This window comes from Euprymna scolopes, chromosome 36, assembly GCF_053919585.1.
Source record: "Euprymna scolopes isolate OS-2025 chromosome 36, ASM5391958v1, whole genome shotgun sequence".
Taxonomy (NCBI): domain Eukaryota; kingdom Metazoa; phylum Mollusca; class Cephalopoda; order Sepiida; family Sepiolidae; genus Euprymna; species Euprymna scolopes.
Window position 1 is genome coordinate 48,433,227 of NC_136517.1, and position 20,316 is coordinate 48,453,542.

The 20,316-nt window shown below is 29.0% G+C and overlaps 1 protein-coding gene across 28 annotated transcripts in view; it reads right to left on the reverse strand.

Annotated features, from left to right (window-relative positions):
* LOC145260458 (plasma membrane calcium-transporting ATPase 2-like) overlaps positions 1 to 20,316 on the reverse strand; it is a 567,808-nt gene that overhangs the window by 163,604 nt on the left and 383,888 nt on the right. For 12 of the 28 annotated variants that reach the window (XM_080118532.1, XM_080118529.1, XM_080118540.1 and 9 more), the window contains one exon: positions 4,482 to 4,517. The exons of the other annotated variants lie outside the window; for them this stretch is intronic. In XM_080118532.1, coding sequence (XP_079974658.1) covers positions 4,482 to 4,517 — 36 coding nt within the window. The remainder of the gene's footprint in view (positions 1 to 4,481; positions 4,518 to 20,316) is intronic. 28 annotated transcript variants of the gene reach the window in all.

Sequence of the window (20,316 nt, forward strand, 5' to 3'; positions counted from 1 at the left end):
CTGAGAATTGGCGTGGGGAAGCAGTTTTTTTTTTTTTTTTTTTTTTTTTTTTTTAAATCTAATAATATATGTATCCATTTATTTACTATTTGTATCTTCTCCCCTTCTTTCTCCACATTCTCTTCTATCTTCCCTATTATGTTTTTTTTTTAAACTAATGGCGCAATCTTTGGCAGTTGGTAGTGTTTAAAACATTAAGACTTCACTTCATTATGGCTGGCTACTGATTGCCTAATGAAAAAAAACTCTAGAAAAAAATGTTTATCCAAGCTTGAAGTGCTTACCTATCTAGCCACACTGAAGAGTGTAATACAGAAAAACTGTCTGTAGATTATATATATATATATTTTTTTTTACATCAGTTCTGTTTTATAATAATTTTCCATTAATTTTATTCATCAACTGTGAAATACAATTCCTCTCTAGTCTTTGGCACAGCTCTCTTTGGGGATTGAGCACTTTCTGCTAAGTCTCAGCTTGCATGTTTTTGGTTTCATTTATTGGCATTAGGTGTATGCATGTATGTGTGTCACATACAAAACTTCTGTTTAGGAACAACCTGCAAATTATGTCTGTGAGAGTAGTAGTAGACTAAGCTGGTTGTGGAACACAGAACTGGGTAGATTAGTCAGATTGATGGAATCATTTATGCAAGCAAAGTCTTGAAGGCACATGCTCGTGATACAAGTGAACAGGTGTTATCACAGATTTTGACTCCTGAAAATAACTTCTTTTTTGTATAATAGAGTCATTTCTTATTAAAGCACAAAGACCGCTTAAGAAGGGCTAATGAGTGTCAGGTGAGATAACACCGTTATGATTGGTGATGGATATTGGATAGGAGTTAATTCATTTTAGAGGACAGCTTATCTAGAAGACTAGACTTCAAAATGATCATGTTATAGTAAGCTGAGAAGCAGCTTCACAGTATTGTGTTCCACAGACTAGTAGTTTCGGGGGAAAAAGCTCTTTTCATTTAGCTTTAGGCACAGATGAAGATTAAGGGAAATCTCTGATAGTAGTTGTAGCTAGGTGGGTATTTACCATGAATGCCTTGCAGGGGGGGGGGGCTGGAGAATGGAGAATAAAGCTTAATCGAGCACCTGCCATAAAAATGACAGAGCAGAGATCGGCGTGATTTATTAGACTCTTACAGCATCTGAATTCAACAATATTTAAAATCTTTGTCCAATCAATAAACAAAAAGTTTATGCTGATGAATATGAATTTACATCAAAAGATATATAAGTAAACATAAAATTGTAATTGAGCATTCAAACCGGATGAATTCTCACGAGAATGAAACGCAGAATATTCTGTGTAGCTTAATTGCCATATATATTTTCATAACTTACTACTACTATATATATATGAGTGGAAATGTTCCAGAAATTAACCTCAAGTTTCATAGCCATACTGCTTCCAGATTCCTAAGAATCTGGGTAGATATGTATAACTAATCTACAGCGTTAGAGACTAGAGCCTTTTAATTTCTAGGCTGTAACACTGGATTAGTGATACATAGACTCCTAAGAAATGCACACCTACATAGAAAGGGGAGGAGACTAATAGTCAGAATCAAAGTTTAATTTGTCAGCTTAAATGCAACTTGAGCATGATTTTTAAAATGCTGACTGACTCTATTTTATAAAGTACATATTAAATGTATTTGCAAATAAAATTGTATAATGACATCTTTTCAAAAGTTATGGTAATCTAAAAAGAAAATACTTAAAGTCTAAATACGCATAATTAAATGAATAATAAAGGAATTAAATCACTGATAATTTATCTTAAGTCTATTTTAGAGGGATAATAATTGTAAAAAAAAAAAAAAAAAAAAAAAAAAAAAAATCCAGCACAATTTACATGTGCATATGTAATTTTGAAATTACAAACAGTTGTTAAGAAAAAAATTGTTAAAACAGAAGAAAAACATGTTAGATGAGATGTTCAATGTGCTTTCCATAAGCAGTTGCATTATGATGTAGACAATTTTACCAAATGTCAGTCAGTCTTTGGAGAATCATCAGAAGTTTTTAATATTTCATGTTTATGAACCCCTCTCCTCTGTAATCTATAATATAAATCTCACCTATCTGTTTAAATGTATGTATGTTTGCCTAAAATTTTTGATAGAGGCGACGGATTTTCATGAGATCAGTATCGTTTAAGCTCAATCCTTTGGTCGACAAATATAAAAATAAAGGTTTTAAAAAATTCCCACTGTGGCATCTTCTCAGGTGTTTGTTTGGCTTTTTCGTACATAATAATAAAGGGAAACTAGCCCGGTATTATCTGTTCTGTACTTCATTCTTTGGTCAATGTAGGGGAAACCCTTCATACTGAGACAATTACTATTTATTTGAATACTACCAGAGTGCCCCCTTTTTGGGGAGAGCTGCTTTTCCCTCCTACATTAAAAATGACCTTCGTGGGAAGTTTAAAAGCAACACCATTTCTGCAAGTCATCTTTTTGATTGACTACGTTAAATTTGAACGCTTTACACTTCCGGTCACGTCATGGCGTAAGACGTCAGATTTTCTTTCACTTTCTTTTCTGCCTTTGTGTCACAGGTTCAAGCTTACTTGCCTACTACCACTTTTTTTTTTTTTTTTTTACACCTCCAAACACCTGGGCAACGCCGGGCTACCAGCTAGTGTAACAAAGTTCAAATTATAAATTATGTTACGTTGATCTCTAGACTTTTTGAGGGGGGGGGCGCATTCATTTGATTGAATGGAATCCAAAGTATTTATTTTGAGCCATGCAACAGTGAATGTAAATACATTGACCTTTGCTCCATCTTGTTGCCAGGTTCATTAACTCCTTAGATCATTTAGGTACACATCACTATAAACAAGTCAATATATTGTTTTTGGTCTAAATATTATTTTTCCGCTGTTTTCATGGGTTAATCCTTTAGGTTTTCTATTAATATATATATATATATATATAAGTTAAAAAAACATATATAATTAAAATTAATAGAAATCCATTATTAAGAAACATGAAATTCATAACATGATGGTTAAAAGATCAGACTCATGCAGTATTTTTTAAAATAAATATTTAAAATCCCATTAGAAAGGTTTAGACAATACATTTTTTTCTTTTTTATTTCTTTTAGGCATGTTCCTGATGAGGGCTTTGACATAAACCTAAAATTAAAAATTTTAAATAAATATTTATTTAAAAAATAAATACTGCACAAGTCTGATCTTTTACAAGTCATATTTTGAATTATATATAATTAAGCTATACAGAATTTTATGCGTTTCATTCTCATGAGGATCCATCAGGCTATTGCACAGAGTTGATGTTAGCATGTTTTAGATACAAAAAATAATATGTGTGCGTGGAACAGGAGATATTTTGCATCTATTAAATCATTTTTCAAAAATTTAAACAAATCAGAATATAAAGTGAATTTTCCCAAATTTATGTATAATTTATGTATGGGAGTTTATTTTTTGAGCCTACAATTAAAATTTATAAAGAAATTGCCTGAAAATTTTATTTTATATTCTAATTTGCAAAAGTCTGCTAGAATTTGGAAAGATCGATCTAGAGATAAAGTAGACACAATGTCATATTCAATGAAAAAGAAAACTACCAAACTACAAAATTTTATTCTGTTCAACCTTTCATGTGCATTTCATTTCTTATGCAATTTTATGACAAAAAAAAAAAACTTTTTATCTAACACTGGTATAATAAAAAAGTTTTTCATCTAATAATAATAAACACCTTTTTCAGCTGCTAATGATATAACAGCAAACAACTATTCATCTAATACCAGTATAATAATAATAAAAAAAAAACAAGTATAATTTTTTTAAAATTTAATAATGACAGAATAAAATTAGATAAAATGGTATCCTTTATAACAGCATAAAGCATTTTATGTAAAATTTTAACCTTTAACATTATGTTTGTAAAAACCAAAATTTAAAGATATTTTGATCAAATAACCAACACAAAAATATTTTTATTAAAAAAAAAAAGAAACCTTTAGATATTAATAATTAGAAAATAACTGTCTTCAGTGACATTAATTAAAAAACAAAAAACAAATCAATCAATATCTTGAGAGAAGTAAATGGAACAAGATTTTGAGATAGGTTAAAGAGTTTAGTAACACTAATTTTTAATTTGTTAGATACACAAGAATGCCTGATCACAGATGGAGATTGTAGGGCTACAACAGTCTACCAACAGTTAAACAACATATGGTGCAGATGAACAGGGGGGGCTTTGCGGCATTGGCGGCAGCTACAGAAGCTCTCATAGAAAAAAAAAGTAAATACATATGTATATATATACATACATACATATATAGATATATATGTATGTACAGATATATAAATACACCCTGATACCACATACAAACATACAATCAGTCAGAACTGTGCACAAAAATTTGGCAATGGTTAACCAGCAATTGATTGGCAGCAGGGAATTTGGGTGTTGAACTTACATGGTACAGTTTGTCCAGGTGGATTAGACTGCATCCCTGGAAGCAAATATAAAAGCAGCAAAACACAATTAGTTGGACACGCAAGAATTTCGGCACAGTTCACAAAATCCAAGGTCAAGCATCAAACGTAACTTATAAAAAAATCGGCAGCTTTTCCTTCCGGTGACTTCATTATTGTTTAAGAAATAAAAATAAGTTAAAAAAAAAAAAATAAAAATAAAATAAAAGTTTTATCAATTCTTCTTTTTTATATTTTGAAATCTAAATAATCACGAAACCTATATGTTATGTATGCAGATGATTATAGAGAAAAAGAAAAATATTTTCTGGCTTAGTTTTGTTTAGAGTCTGGAAGAAAATAAAGATGTCAAAAAAAAAAAAAAAAAAAAAAAAAAAAAAGGGGGGGGGGTAGAGTAAGAAGAAAATTCCAGATGTGAAACTTTACTATTTGCAACTTTAAGTGTGCACACGCATATGCATACACAATAGAATGTGTGTGTGTGTGTGTGTGTGTGTGTGAGGTGTTGCTTACAAAAAGAAAAAAAAAAGAAAGCATATAAGCTACTAAAAGCAGTTGCTTTAGTCCCCCTCCTCAACCACCACCCTGCCCTTAACTACTTTCCAGACAGGTGAACATATTTATTTTTACTTGTTTCAAGTGAAAATAAATATTGATATTCTATTTTATAAGTGTATTTTCTCCAGGTTCTCTCTAAAAAAACTATTTGCAACATCGTACAAGTCGATAACTATAAACATATTCGTATACTAAAGTTCATCCATGTTTGTTTCACACAAAATAAATGCTAAAATATTCCTAGATTTTTTTTTTTTTTTTTTTTTACATGGAGGTCACCACTTATCAAGGCCCAGAAGCCACTCGGGGATAAGGGTTATTGTGTGTACAGTAATCAATGGGATAGTATCGTTAGGAACGAGTTCTGTTTGGGGGAGAAAAAAAAAAGCAAACCTCATTTTAATTGTTCTAATCAGTTGCAATTAACTCAACAAGTAACCCATCTCTTACTAAGCTTCTATCTATCACTTTCAAGCTCTCCTTTCATATATTTTTTGTTTGATTCCCGCTTTATTTTTTTATGGTATAGTGAGCAAGAGATAGAATATAATGAGCAGAATAAAACGCATTTTTCATTTTGTCTATTTTTTTATTTTATATAATTAACTGGCTTTTCAAACTAGTTTTCTGATTCAAATAATCTAACCTGAGCTCAATAGTGTTAGATTTGTTTCTGATATATATATATGTGTGTGTGTGTGTGCGTGTGTTTCGAGTCCACAAATGTTGGAGATATTAACTAAGGAAGTTTTTTGAAAATCTATCCTTATCAAGAAACAATGTGGTTTGAAATAAGCAGAAATAACTGCAAGAACAAACATTACTTAAGCTAACTAAATTTGATTTTTATTAAAAAAAAAAAAAAAAAAAAAAAAAAAGAAAGAATTTTTATTTGACTATTTTCATCTATTTTAATTGCCCGATATGCAAATATTTATTAGGTTGAAATACAAGGAAATTTGTTCATTTATTATTAAAATGTATATAGCTCTATTATTGGACACTTAAATACTGTAGGGTTCATAGCACTGATTAAATTTTTCTTAACAAAATTGCACTCAATATATAACACACATTGGTTATCACTATATGGCTGTTTTTAAATTGTACATATTGAATTTTACTTGTGAATTTTTAAAAAATTCTGATGAGAACTAAATTTAAACGTAAAAATGAATTAGATATGTGTAGGAAAGTAAAAACGTGTAAGCAGCAAACTGGTTTCAATGTGTGTAAGTATATTGAAATAATTAGATAGGTTATAACTAATTTTGAACTATTGTAGGTGAATCTGGAATGCATTTACTGTAATGCATAATTGAGCAATGTATGTACATAAGTGTATCTTTGATTTTGTTTCATAGAAAAAAAATCTAATAGTGCTGAATTATGTAATAAGAGTATAATATTTATTAATTGTTAAAGATTAGATCAAATGGTATCATGTTGATTTGACTTGATCTTCTATAACACTATTAATAAAGGAATAAAATAAATTATATAATGATTGTATAGTTTTAGTTTACTAGATGTAAATCCACTGAAACTCCTGTGTTTATCAAAAAGTACTCAATGAATAAAAATGTGATTATAGTATGTTTACTTATACAAATATTATTGGCTACATATGTGCATACATGTTTCTGCAATGCCTTTTTTTAGACACATATCTTCAGGCCAGCATATTTCTTGAGACCAAACTCAATGTTCTGAAAAGAGGCACTGCAGAAACGTGTACACACATATGTAGCCAATAATGTTTAAATAAATAAACATACTATAAACATGCTCTGTTCATTCATCAAGCACTTTTTTGTTTTATTCCTTTATTAATAGTGTTATAGAAGATCAGATCAGGTGAAATTAACATGATACCATTTGAAATGAAATTCTGTAACTTTAATAAATATTATGCACTTATTAACTGATTCAACACTGTCAAATTTCTTTTTACCAACCAATACACAAAAAGCAAAAAGCTATTTTATTTAATTTTCACAGAATTAAATAAAGATATAATTGTTTACCCCATAAAAATGTTCAGCTTTGAATGAAAATGAAATATCTAAAGTTATATGTAAACACAGGATTTGTAAAATATATTAATAAATGAATCAAAGCTAATGAAAACTAAAAATCCAAAATTTGGTAGCAATTATTTCTTTTTATATGATTTAGGAGTTGATATCATACTAACATAATGGTGCAGTATCAAAACTAGATTCAAACTTCTATTTTCATCATTACTTAGTAATTGATGTACTGGCCACTTCTGTTTTATGAATTTTTCTAACTGCTAAAACCTATTTAGATCAACAGGAATTTTCTGCTAACAATCCAAATTGTCCCGTACTATGTATGGTCTTTAAATATAAAATTATTGTATTCTAAATATTTTATTTCAGATGCTATTAACTTAAAATTTGATATTGCAAGTAAGATCTTTGTTACTTCATTTGATTTTTTTTTAATCACTAATCCTCAACCTAACAGCAATTCTTTCTTTAAAAGAATTTATGCAACTATTATTATATTAAGTGTTTAAAGATATGTAAACAATGCTTTACATATTATCTTAAACTACTTATGAAAAAAAAAAAAAGCATTACAAAAAGCAAAAATATTTCAATATACAAAAGACATGTCAAAATTGGTAAATTAAAAAAAAAAAAAAACAACAACAAAAAACCCACAAAAATATTATACTTTGTGTGTTTAATTACCTCCCCTGTAGGAGGTTCACGAGGTTAGATGAGGTTTTGAACAGCCAGTGCACACGGTGTCTGGCCTACAAAAAAATGCTCAAGCAGCGTTATTAGCATTCCCTGGTAGAGGCACCTCAAGCAATTAATAATTTGACCCCTACCTGGAGATAAGATGAAACCTACAAGGTTAGATCTAATACTAAACAGAACCATACCTTAGTCCAACAGCAATAAAGTCATTGTTAGAATGTTATATCCATGGCTTGCATGAACGCCTAATCAACTTGTACAAGATCTGATGAAGGCTAAAAAACTGAATTCCTATTGAAATTAAAACAATTTTTGTGAAATTTATAAGAAAACTTTTTTTCTTCTACAATACTAACTATACAATAAAGTGATTGTAATTCTCTACATAAATATATGAAATCCTAAAACATAAAAGAATAACGGTCTCAGTTATTACATAAAATTGTCTATTCATTAAAGACTCAGCCAAAATTGGCATGTGATAACCATGAGTGTCAAAGGCTATGTCGAGTTGTATCAATATCGATCCTGAAGATTAAGCAGAAAAAAGCCATTCACCATAGATGTGGTGTCTGCTATTACAAAAAGCAAAAATGGCACACACACACACACACATACATTGTATTACTTTTTTGCTTTGGCTACACATTTGCTTACATGTTTCAGCTCCAGTTGGAATCAGTTGAGTTTCTGGTGGCCAAGTTATTATTATAAAGAGGTTTTCACACTTGGTCTGAGGAAACTCAACTGATTACAACTGGAGTTGAAACATGTAAATGTGTAGCCAAAATATTTATATAAATAAAAATTTATACACTATACATAGCTCTATTTATTATGAAACGCTATGATACAAACACATAAAGAAATTGCTGAATTAATTTGTATGAACACAATTTCGCCATATATATATATATATATATATATATATAAGACACACTGAAAAACTGTGGTTCAGGAATGTGTGTGTGAATATGCTTTTTTTCTTGAGTTAAGCTCTTTGGTGAGTGAAATTGTCAACTGTCACCAGCTTATAGTGCATGACTTACCATGTAAGCAATTGGAGATTTTAGGCAATTGACAATGTTTACATCAAGATCTAAATTATTTAGTCTATCTCGGCTTGACGCACTTGCTTGTTTAGCCACACTGAAGAGACATGATACAGCAAAATAATCTATGGATGACTAATATAAGACAACAAACATCCAAAAAAATTGTTAAAATATTATAAAACTAAATAATTCAAAAGATGGTAAATATGCAATAAAATAAGTATCTCTAAAATAGTTTGAATTTATTGCTCCTATTAATTGGACTTTTTATTTTTTTAATTACTTAAAAGCCTGTTCCTATAAGTTGAAATTTATAAGAAAACTTTCTTCTACAATACTAACTATACAATAAAGTGATTGTAATTCTCTACATAAATATCTGAAATCCTAAAAAATAAAAGAATAACGATCTCAGTTATTAAATAAAATTGTCTATCCGTGAATCAGATGTTTGTTTATTTAACCTATACTAAAAAACAAACAAAAAATATTTGATCATGTCAACGTTTCATCAATATTTTCTCCACATCCTGCTGTCTATTATACATAAACCGTCTCCAAGACCTGTCTCTTACTGATCTATCTGGAAGTTCAAACTACCTTCTTAGCAGTTTACCTATTTCTGCATCCTTCCACCATTCCTTCTAGACATACTAGATCAGAACAAGATTTCTTGTCTAGTATATACTAAACGTTTAGGCTAACATAAGATTCAAATTTATAAAAATATAAGTAATCCATATCTTCTTTATAACGATAAAGTTGTTTATCTTTTAAAATTCTGCTCTATAACAGGGTCATTAAGTACAATTAGAGTTTACTTTGTTGAATAAAAAAAAAAAATGATTCAATCATAATAGTTAAGTTAATCCTGATACAACCAGATTCACATGAAACATTTAACAGATAACAGCCACTTGCAAAAATGCTGAATAAGAGACTGTTTGGATGTTCCAGTGCATCTCTCTATCAGATCAAGAAATGCCAAATCCATTGGAATTGTCTCCATAAAAAAAATAAAAAAAATAAAAATAAAAAAAATCTGAACTTTGTATTGTGTGTCCCCCCCCTTCCCCGTTTGCAATTGTTTTTTTCTTTCAAGTAAAAAAATATTTTAATCAGATAATCATAAATGTTAATTCATATATAATTATTAATCTAAAAATACATTTCTGATTAAATTGGTTGATAAAAGTTTAATCTTTTTTTTTCTCATTTATTTATTTTTACAGATTGACTAAGGATTCAATATTTCAAACAAAACCAATTTTTTTCATACATGTATGTAAAGTAAAAAATTTAAAAAAAAAAAAAAAAAAAAAATCCCCACAAATCAATTTTGAAGTCCAGGAAAGGAGCTGCCGATATTTCTAAGTAGACTATGATCAAATAAGATTAAAAAAAAAAAAAAAAAAAAAAAACAACAAAAAAAACATACACACATTTATTCCCTCACAAACTAGCAAAATACAAGATACAATTACCGTGCCAATATTTCACTGCACTAGCAAAACATGGCCGCCATAGCTAACATTAATAAAGGAATTGAAAATGTAACAGGTTTTAAACAAATGTAAAAGAAAAAAGGTTGGGCAACATTGACATGCAAAAGAAAAAAAAAAACAGAGAAACACTGGATTAGGCATGAAAATAAAATATTTCAAAACAAATCGATGTAATCTCTTTGATAATAAAATATGAAATATAAAAAGATTTATCAACAATTGCTTCAAATGTAAAAGTATTCAACTGGAAAATGTTTTATTCCCAAAGAATTAAAGAGTTCAAAGTGAACGTGTTATTTTCTAATTAAAAGCAGTTCACATATTTGATCTTAAAAAAAAAACAATAAAATTTAAGTAAAGCTGCATAAAAGATGTCTAATGTGATACTTATAATTAAAACAGCTATTTTCAAAAGCTAAGTTTACTGTGAAAACAATAAAAATGTTAACAAAAGTCGACAAAATACTATAGCTTCCATTTAACTAAGGCTGTTCATTCACAAAGGGAGTGGTGTAGGCGGTTATGTCACATGATTGAGTAGATTGCTGTCATGTGGAGTGAATATCACTACTAGCTCTGTTGATGATGGAATCTCTGGCCTTTGCCATCAGCCGTTCTCCAATGGTGTCTAAAATGGTTCAGGTATACAGCTGGTTCCTGGAGAGAGAGAATGCATTTGTGACGCCCTTTTCCACCTGATTCGTGCAAATGGGCTGGTAAGCAATTTAAAATCTGGACGATGACAATCAAACATGACTAGGTAACACTATCAGGCCAACAATTCGTTGATTTTTCACTGTGGAAGATTAGCTAGCCATATTGTGTGACTCAGTCTAAGTTTGACAAAAGTAGACTGTGATGGTAAAGCTGCTATACTTGCTTGGAAGGAAACTGATTAAACTCAACCTGGTTGGTTGGTTTGTGTTTAACGACCTATCAACCTTCCTAACTCAACCAGGGTGATAACTGATACAAATACAAGTATTTAAAGTGCTTGGCTAAAAATATATCGCATTATGTAAAACACAATGGTAAAGAATTTGATGCCAAAAATCTTTAAAGAAATGAAATTTAAGTTTGTATTCTACTTTAATTTTCTTTTATAAGAAAGAGTTTTTTTTTTGTTTTTTTTTTTTTACATCTATGTAAAAGAACTGGTACACATTTGCTAAAATGCAAAAAGCCTACAAGCAAGTAACTAAGCTGTATAAATATAATTATCTGTAACTGTTGAACTTTACAGCTTTGATAATGAATGACTCTTGCCTTGTGGTTCTTGTCATATTCAATGTATGAGATTTTGTGGAAGTGCTTTTGGAGATCATTTGGGCCTCAAATCCATACTGATATGACCAGTGCTTGATATACTGCACACTTTTGTCTTTAAAGCAAGTTAAAGCAGTGTCCTTGATTTGCCCAAAAGTGGATAAAGCAGGATTGGAATTCTAGTCAGCAATTCATTAAGTTTAGTGTAACTGGATATTTTTTTTAAAATAAGCTATTTCAACTAATACTATAAAGAAGCAGAAATAAGCATTTTACATGAAAAATCAAAACAATAAAAATTCAAAGTCATATTTATCATTTAAAAAATCTGTCAAAGCTACCATTTTAAAAATTTGTATGTATAGTTGCTTTGTGAAAACAAGACAATTTCTCCATGCAATTATATTTTAAATAAAAAATAATTTTAGCATTAAACCGATATTATTCATCATATTTGATTTAACATTCGTTTTACATGCTGGTATATACTGAACAGCTTTTAAAACCTTACTTCCAAACTAACCTATCTCTGACCAGGTTTTTATTTATCCCTCAACTTCATTCTTATCACTTTCTCCCATGTTTTCTTTGGCCTTCCTCACTAAACTGAACCTATTACCTCAGTAACATCTGCATCTATTAACTTAGGAGCACTTATTCTTTCAATATGGCCATACCATTGAAGTCTCCTGTTCTGCACTTAATTCATATTCATGGAATTGAAAATGATAATACAACTATAGGCTGCAGACTCTGCATAACATGCTCAACACAATTTATTACAAAAATAATATTTTTGTAATTACCTAATTAAGTTAAAAAAATAGCATTAAGAGTAAACTGAAAGAATTCAGAAATTATGGTAAAGTTTACAAGGATATTTTTTTTTTTTTTGGGGGGGGGGTCTATCTAAGGAAATATTTAAGAGAATTTGATCAGTATATTACTATTATATAATCTGTGTGATTGTAGCTATTTGGACCTATGTTGTTTTTTGGTAAATGTTGTAATGGTTAAATGAAGAGATGCTAAAAAAGTTTAGTACATAATGCTGCATACACTCAATTTTATTATGAGTCATTGACAGGAATAACATTTAAAATATTTTCAGTTTTTGCCTCTTTAACTTCTTAAGTATTCTAATGTGTCAAATGTATTGATGTCTTTTCAAATGCTTGCAAACAGTAAATTTGATGCTATACGAACAGGAGAATTGCACTGTCCTGTTTATTGGATATGTTTCAAACGCATTAGAAAAGGAAAACACTGGTTGACTGGCAGATAACCGTGTGGAAGATAAATAATATTTATCAATCAAAATATTTTTCAAGCTGCGACTAAAGAAATTTTCATTTGAATAAAGAAGCATAAACAGAAATGAACAGCATAGAAAAGGGGTCGGTCATCTTACAGAAGAGTTATGCTATTAATAATAGAATGAACAGTCTTTTGTGGTTTATTTAATGTTAAACAATAACTATTGTAAAACAATCGATTAATTTGGTGATCATGCATATTAACTTACTCAAGCAATTGCTAGGTATCTACGTCATGTCAGAGGAAATAGATGGTGTTAGTAAATTCGGCAACCCTGCAAATTACATTGCATTTCAATATTGTCATTAAATATAATATTTGTAAACTACATTTTTCATTTGTTTATTTACATAAAATTGACTTAAAATCGTATTTTAAAGTCAATAAACATATTTATTTGAACAAATTATTACTTGTAAAAAACTTCATGTTACATTTATTATTCATTATTTCTGTGAAAATTTATTTGTAAATAAACATTTGTGAAAAATTCATAGCAGTAAAACATTGGGGGGGGGGAACAATCAGTTTAGGAATAGTCTTATATTTAAAGACAATATTCAAATGAAAAAAAAAAAAAAAATTGTTGAACATAACTGAGAAAGGTTGCCAAATTGACTAAAACCATCTATTTCCTATGGAGTGTCATAACAAATAGCAAGCAATTGCTTGAATAAGTTAATATGTGTGATCACCATTGATTACTTATTGTGATGTTACATACATAAATTATGGTTTTGTATCCCAACAGTAATCTGAACAAGGTTTTACAGTTCACGTTGGTACCCAATATACCAGGCTGTGGACTATAGATTATTTCAGAATTTGCAACATTGCTAAAATTCTCATTTTATGGACTTGTGCAATCTGCAAGGTGTTAAATTTTTGATAAATGTCCACTTCTGGACGATCTCAGGTTTTAATACCTCGTATTTGGCAGCTAACATTTCAGACGGTGAAGTGAAAGTAATTCTTGTGGTTATTAAGAATTTGTATGTCATTTGAACTAAAATAAAGTTTAAAATAATTAAAAAATATCTTGTGTAATATTATAAATTAAACTATTTTTTACCATTATTCTTGAACATTACCCATGATATTAAATTTAACACTATATTCTGTTTGATCTGAACCAAATCTGATCATGCCAAGTGGAGACAAAAGTCTATAATTGTGAACCCCCACAGTAGCTCTGGATGAACAGAAAAATCAATTCAATTGGTGATGATTAGATAACACCATGTCAGATTTTGTGTGTGTGTGTGTGTGTAGATTTCATGATAGCAGTAAATTGAATGTACAAATTAACTCTTTATCTCCAAATTGTACTCACAAGTTGCCTTTTAAAAACACAATTTCTTACTCTTATGGCCTGTCAGCCCAACTGCTCTTCAAAGTACAGATCTATGCAGCATGGTTCAACAAGTGAATGAGGGGTTTATTTATGTTTGTGCGTCAGTCGTATGCAAACTTCTGTCACGTTTGAGTTTCATGATTAAAAAATGTATTGCATAAAATAAAATTCTGGAGTTAAAATGGTAGCCAATTTAAGATTAATATTTCCGTTAACACATCCATAAGTTGGGCTGGTTTCAAAGCAAGATTCTAAAGCTGTCTTACATATACTAAGACTGTAGTAAAAGGATACTTTTATTTTGTTGTCTGCCGTTAGCCACTTAGCAGTGACCCCTCCTCCTTCTCCTCGCCATCTCCCCATGCATGGAAAAATTGTCTTGGGTGAAGCTGTTTTGTGACACAAAAAAAGTTAGTACCAATGCATCACGCTATTCATGACACCTGGTAGCCATTTTAGATTCTAAAAGATATTTGTAAAATTAAAATATAATAAACAATAATTACACTTTTTTCTTCACTAGATAATAAAACAATATCTCTATAAATATCTAAATTTATAAATTACCATCATCCAGTGTAGCTGACATTAGGGAGGAAGACAGACAATACATGCTGTTAAATAAAAACAAACAAAACATAGAACAAATAAAGACGATAATATTAAAAAACAAACCAAAAAAAAGGAAAAAAAAACTCACCTGCACAACCAAGCAGGAAAGGGGAAGGGGGGGGAACATGCAATAATACATTCTTATAAGTTGCAACATGGTGGATGGGGAAGGGGAGAGTTAATAAGTAGAGCAAATATATTTCATCCTCATAAATAATTTAAATCTCGAGTGGCTGTTTAGACAATCTTCTAGAAACAATGGCAAAGTTTTTTTTTTTTTTTTTTTTTTTTTTTTTTTTACAAAGTTTGTTTTACAAAAAGTGCTTAAATTTTGGAATAACAAAATTTCTAAAATTAGTGAAATTATTATAAATTACTCCAAATAAAATGTTGACATAGATATTATCGTTTACTTTTGGTGTGCATTTCATGTTTCTTTACACTTTATTAATTTTTTACAGAAATAAATTTATTATAAAACTTCTTCGATAACACCTGCTATTCAAATACTGTTTCTCCATTCATGTGATTCAGTGAATGTCCATATATGGAATCCTTATTGCTTGCTAATCAATGATTTTAACAATTATCAACAAGCGGACATGTCCATGAAAATAAGTACAAAACAACTACTGTAACATTTATTTTGAAGATACATCTTAAAAGGATACGGTAGTTTGCTTGAAGCATTGATGGCAAATGAGTATATAGCTATTTTGTAAGGATGTTTGCAATGCAGAAAAAAAAAAAAAATGACCGGGAAGATGTACAAAAATAATTAGAGACAGTATATGAGGCGCCCAGACTAATACAGTACCAAGTGCCATATATTTATATGGTACTTGATGGTGTATACTTCTATGGGGTCTCATATGCATATTGAAAAGTTTATCTATTTTTCAGTAAATAAATCACTTACTAAAAATTACTTTCCACCATCCTGGACACTTGACAGTAAGTGAAAGATTTGCTTAAAAATAAAAATTTGCACATTTTCGAAGAAAAATATTCTCCAATTATTTGTTTTTTTTCCCCGCATAGCAACAAGCTTATTAAATATATTTTAGAGTAATAAAAAAAAATATACAAGAGTAGTCAAATAGTAACAATAATTTAAATGTAAATAAGTTTTACTATTTGAACTGAAAATGTTTTGGACGTTCTAATTATTTCCAAATCAAATTACTTTTTATTTACTTATCAGCTCTATCTGATTTTGAAAGTTAAATTTAATTATTGCGTAGTGTATCATTTTGGTTATTTTTAGAAGAAAGGAAAAAAGAACAGTTCAATATCCTAAGAAATTAATACATTTTTTAATTTGCATTATGTTTTAAGTTAGAAATCATTAAATACATCATAGTTGTTGAAAACTTGCAGATAAATAAAATTGATGCCAGGGATTTGAGAGTCAGATTTTTTGTTTGTAAATAAGCAATCTTCACATCATTTAAAAAAATAATTCTGAAAATAAAATGGCAGTACTTGAACAATTAGGTTATAAAACAATAAAATAAGTAAAATTAAATTGTAAAAGAGAGAAAAAAAAAGTGACAAAAATATATGAAAAAGAGAAAGAAAAGAATGAGAAAGAAAAGAATGAGAAAGAAGAATGAGAAAAGAAAAGAATGAAAAAAGAATGAGAAAAGAAAAGAATGAAAAAAGAATGAAAAAAAAAGAATGAAAAAAAAAGAATGAAAAAAAAATGAAAAAAAAAGAATGAAAAAAAAAGAATGAAAAAAAAAAAAAAAATGAAAAAAAAGAAAAAAAAAGAATGAAAAAAAAAGAATGAAAAAAAAAGAATGAAAAAAAAATGAAAAAAAAGAACGAAAAAAAAAAAAGAATGAAAAAAAAAGAATGAAAAAAAAAGAAAAAAAAAAAGAAAAAAAAAAAAGAATGAAAAAAAAAGAATGAAAAAAAAAATGAAAAAAAAAAAATGAAAAAAAATGAAAAAAAAAAATGAAAAAAAAATGAAAAAAAAAATGAATGAAAAAATGAAAAAAGTGAATTAAGTAAGAATGATGGAAGAAAAAAAAGAATGACGAAAAAAAAAAAATGACAAAAAAAAAATCATTTTTTTTGTCAAAAAAAAAGAATGATGGAAGAAAAAAAAATAATGAAAGAAAAATAAACCAAAAAAACACTATTTTATTAAAAATTTTAAAATGAGGTATTATAGGAAAGTATTTACATATTTTTCTCATCTCCGTTTTTTTTTTTTTTTTGCCTATTGCATTCTTTGGCCATAAATAAAAGATTCATGATAACCCAGAACAATGAGGAAAAATGAGATTTTGATTGGATTCGAACCTGTGCTAGCATCATTTGATTAAGAATCTTGATGTTAGTCACCTCTGCAATTTGCGAACATCCTATGTATCATATATGATGACTCTCGGATTTGAAATTATTTGATTCATGAAAGGTTCAGTAGAAACTCTCTAAAAGTGACCTGAAAATCAGAGAGTACAAAAGTGGAATGTTGTGAAAAGTCAGAGCAACCAAGATGAGACAATGAGTGAGAAATGTGTAAATGATGTAAAACATTGTCTTATTCATACACATGAACCAAAGCGATTGTTAATTGTTGAAGAGTTATCAAAAATTCATATTCTAAATATTGAATAGATAAGGATTTAAGTAAATAAATTTGAAATTGGTACCCATAACTCATTTATGGCAAAAGATTTCTTAAATAAAATTGATAGTTAATTTTGATTGGTATTTTTAAAATGTGAAAAATGAATCCTTTGAAACAGAATTAGAATTTCAAGTAGAAGTTTTGAAAGATCAATGCTTATTTTGTAGATAAGGATCATAAGCCTTGCTCCAATCAATGGAGAGAGATAGAGAGGAAATTCAATGCAACATTAGGGCCCTTACTATTAAAGGTGTGAGTAATTAACCAGTAAATATGAAATATTTTGGGAAGGTTTCAGCAAAAAGAGTTCCGTCGACTTCATGAGCAACAAAGACAAAAAAAAAAAAAAAAAAACTCTGCAAATAACCCGAAGAAGAAAATTAAGGAACTACTAATGTCTACAGAAACATCTAGACTAAACAATACTCAGGAATTGATTGGATCACAATTTCATATTAGATGATCTTGGAGATTCAATCTGGTGGACTTGAGAGAAAGAAGTTGGTTAAACAAAGAAATTAATAAATTAGAAACCTGGAAAAAAAATTAAAATTTATTTTAGACAAAAGTAATTAACATGTGAGTGAGAAAATTAAATTAGCTGCAGAAAAGAGATAGAAAGTCATTTTAAGCTGCAAAGAAAGATAAAATTCAATAACATTTTCTTTTCTTCAAGAAAAGAAAAGGAGACAAAAAAAAAATCCTTCCATTTTAATTTTTTTTGATGCTGAAATATAAAATCTACAATAATTCATCTGAGAAAAATTTGTTTGGTGTTTGATCATCTGGGCTGACAGATTACAGTTAAAGCAGCATTGTAGTTTCTGCTTAGGATGAAGGTCTGATCCCTGCAGCAGGCACATTTCTTACATCATTTGTAGAGGTGGATCAACATAATTTTGGTGGTTCCTAAAAAGATGACGTCAGTTCAAAATTAGTTCCTAATAAATGAATAACCTTTTCTCGTTATAAAGTATTTTTTTCAATTTATTTTCCTTTATTAATAACTAAATTACTCAGCATGAGCATATTTATTTATATATATATATATATATATATATATATATATATATATATATAAATTTAAACAGCCGAAAAGAAATCTTGCAATTTTATTCTTATTATTGAGTTACACAAGAGTCGGCACTAAACACAAGTGACATATCTAGTGTAGAATCCAGAAAATTATTTTAATTGATGATTTCATGATTTGTTTCTTTACTACTGAAAAAAATGTTAGTGTTTGTGTAGATTGGTGACTAATGTATTTCAGATGAAAACATTACATACTAACAATGTCAAAATTAGTAAAATTTCAAAAATTAAAAAAAAAAAAAAATGATCTAATAGAAAATTTATTACCAGTAAAAATAGAATTTATCATTTTATTGTATTTTTAATGTAAAAAAGTTGTGCAACCAATTCAGTATGAGAAACAAGGGAGATAACCCTGGACTTAAGGGTTCACTATTTTTAAACAATCTCAGAATGTAACTGAATAAATTATTTTTGTTAGAAATACATCTAGCACATCCACTGTATCATTTTAAGTATTTTTTTAAATTTATACTAATTTTGACAGGACATGTAAGTATGTAATATAGTTTTCACCTGAAATGCATTGGTTTAAAAGATCACTGAACACAAGCACCAAAATGCTTATTAATTCAAACAGATTTTATGTTCTACAAAGACAAGAAACATCTTCAAAGAATGAAGAGTCTGGACAGTTTTCAATTGAATTTGATTTGAATAATACATCTTAATGAAATAATTCAGGATTGTACGAATCTGAACAGAAACTGAATCAGGTACTCAGAGACTGAAGGCATCAGAACTGATCTTCCCGTATATTATTTTAATTGGAATTCATCGATAATGAGTATTATCTATTAATTTTATTTATTGCAGACAATCTCTATGGCTCCAGGTGAGAACTGTCTTAAGATAGCAGTTTCAATCCTACCCAAAGCTGGCCAGAAGCTTACTTGGCCAAAACGTGGCGAGACGACAACTACTGAAGGCAGTAATTGCAGTCAGTAGATTCAGAGTTCCTATTTGTCGCGGTTACCATCTGACGAAGGCCAGAGGAATAGTTGGCCGAAATGTCGTGAAACAACTAATAAAAAAGATGAGGATAATTGTCCGCAATAAATGATCTTCCAGAGTTCTTTATGCCAGAGAGCAACAACTTTCTTTGTTAAACAAGTTCAGTCAGTCATGGTAGATCTTTAGGCCATATGAATTTTTCCAAATCTTTAAATTTGAACATTGTCCTTAGGTACTTGCATTCTATTCTGCAACAATTGTTGACAGTTTTACCTGAAACTGTTTAATATTAACAAACATTATTGAAGATTTCTTTACTTGAAATTCTTTTCTTACAGAAAAAATATTAGATAAGTGTGAACTGAAGTAGAAAGCATAGAGTGGAGAAAGAAAGGCACTTAATAAATTTTCTCTCATGTTATTGAAATAATTAAAAAGAACAAAATTTTCCATGTAAACTATCACTAATCTTTTTTAATGAAAAGACATTTTATAATTTAGTATCATTTTTTATTTTTGAAGTTTTTCATATTTTGCCAAATAGACCTGACAAAATTTATGAAAAATGTTTCAACTGGTGTATCGCAAGATAGCAGCTATATCTATTAAGAAAAAGACTACCTTTAACTGTGGCTATTTTTCCTTAGATCGGAGTTGCCTCTGATTAAACCTCCCCACCTTGAATCTAAAAAGGCCTTATGTGGCGGGATCTTACATCAAACAT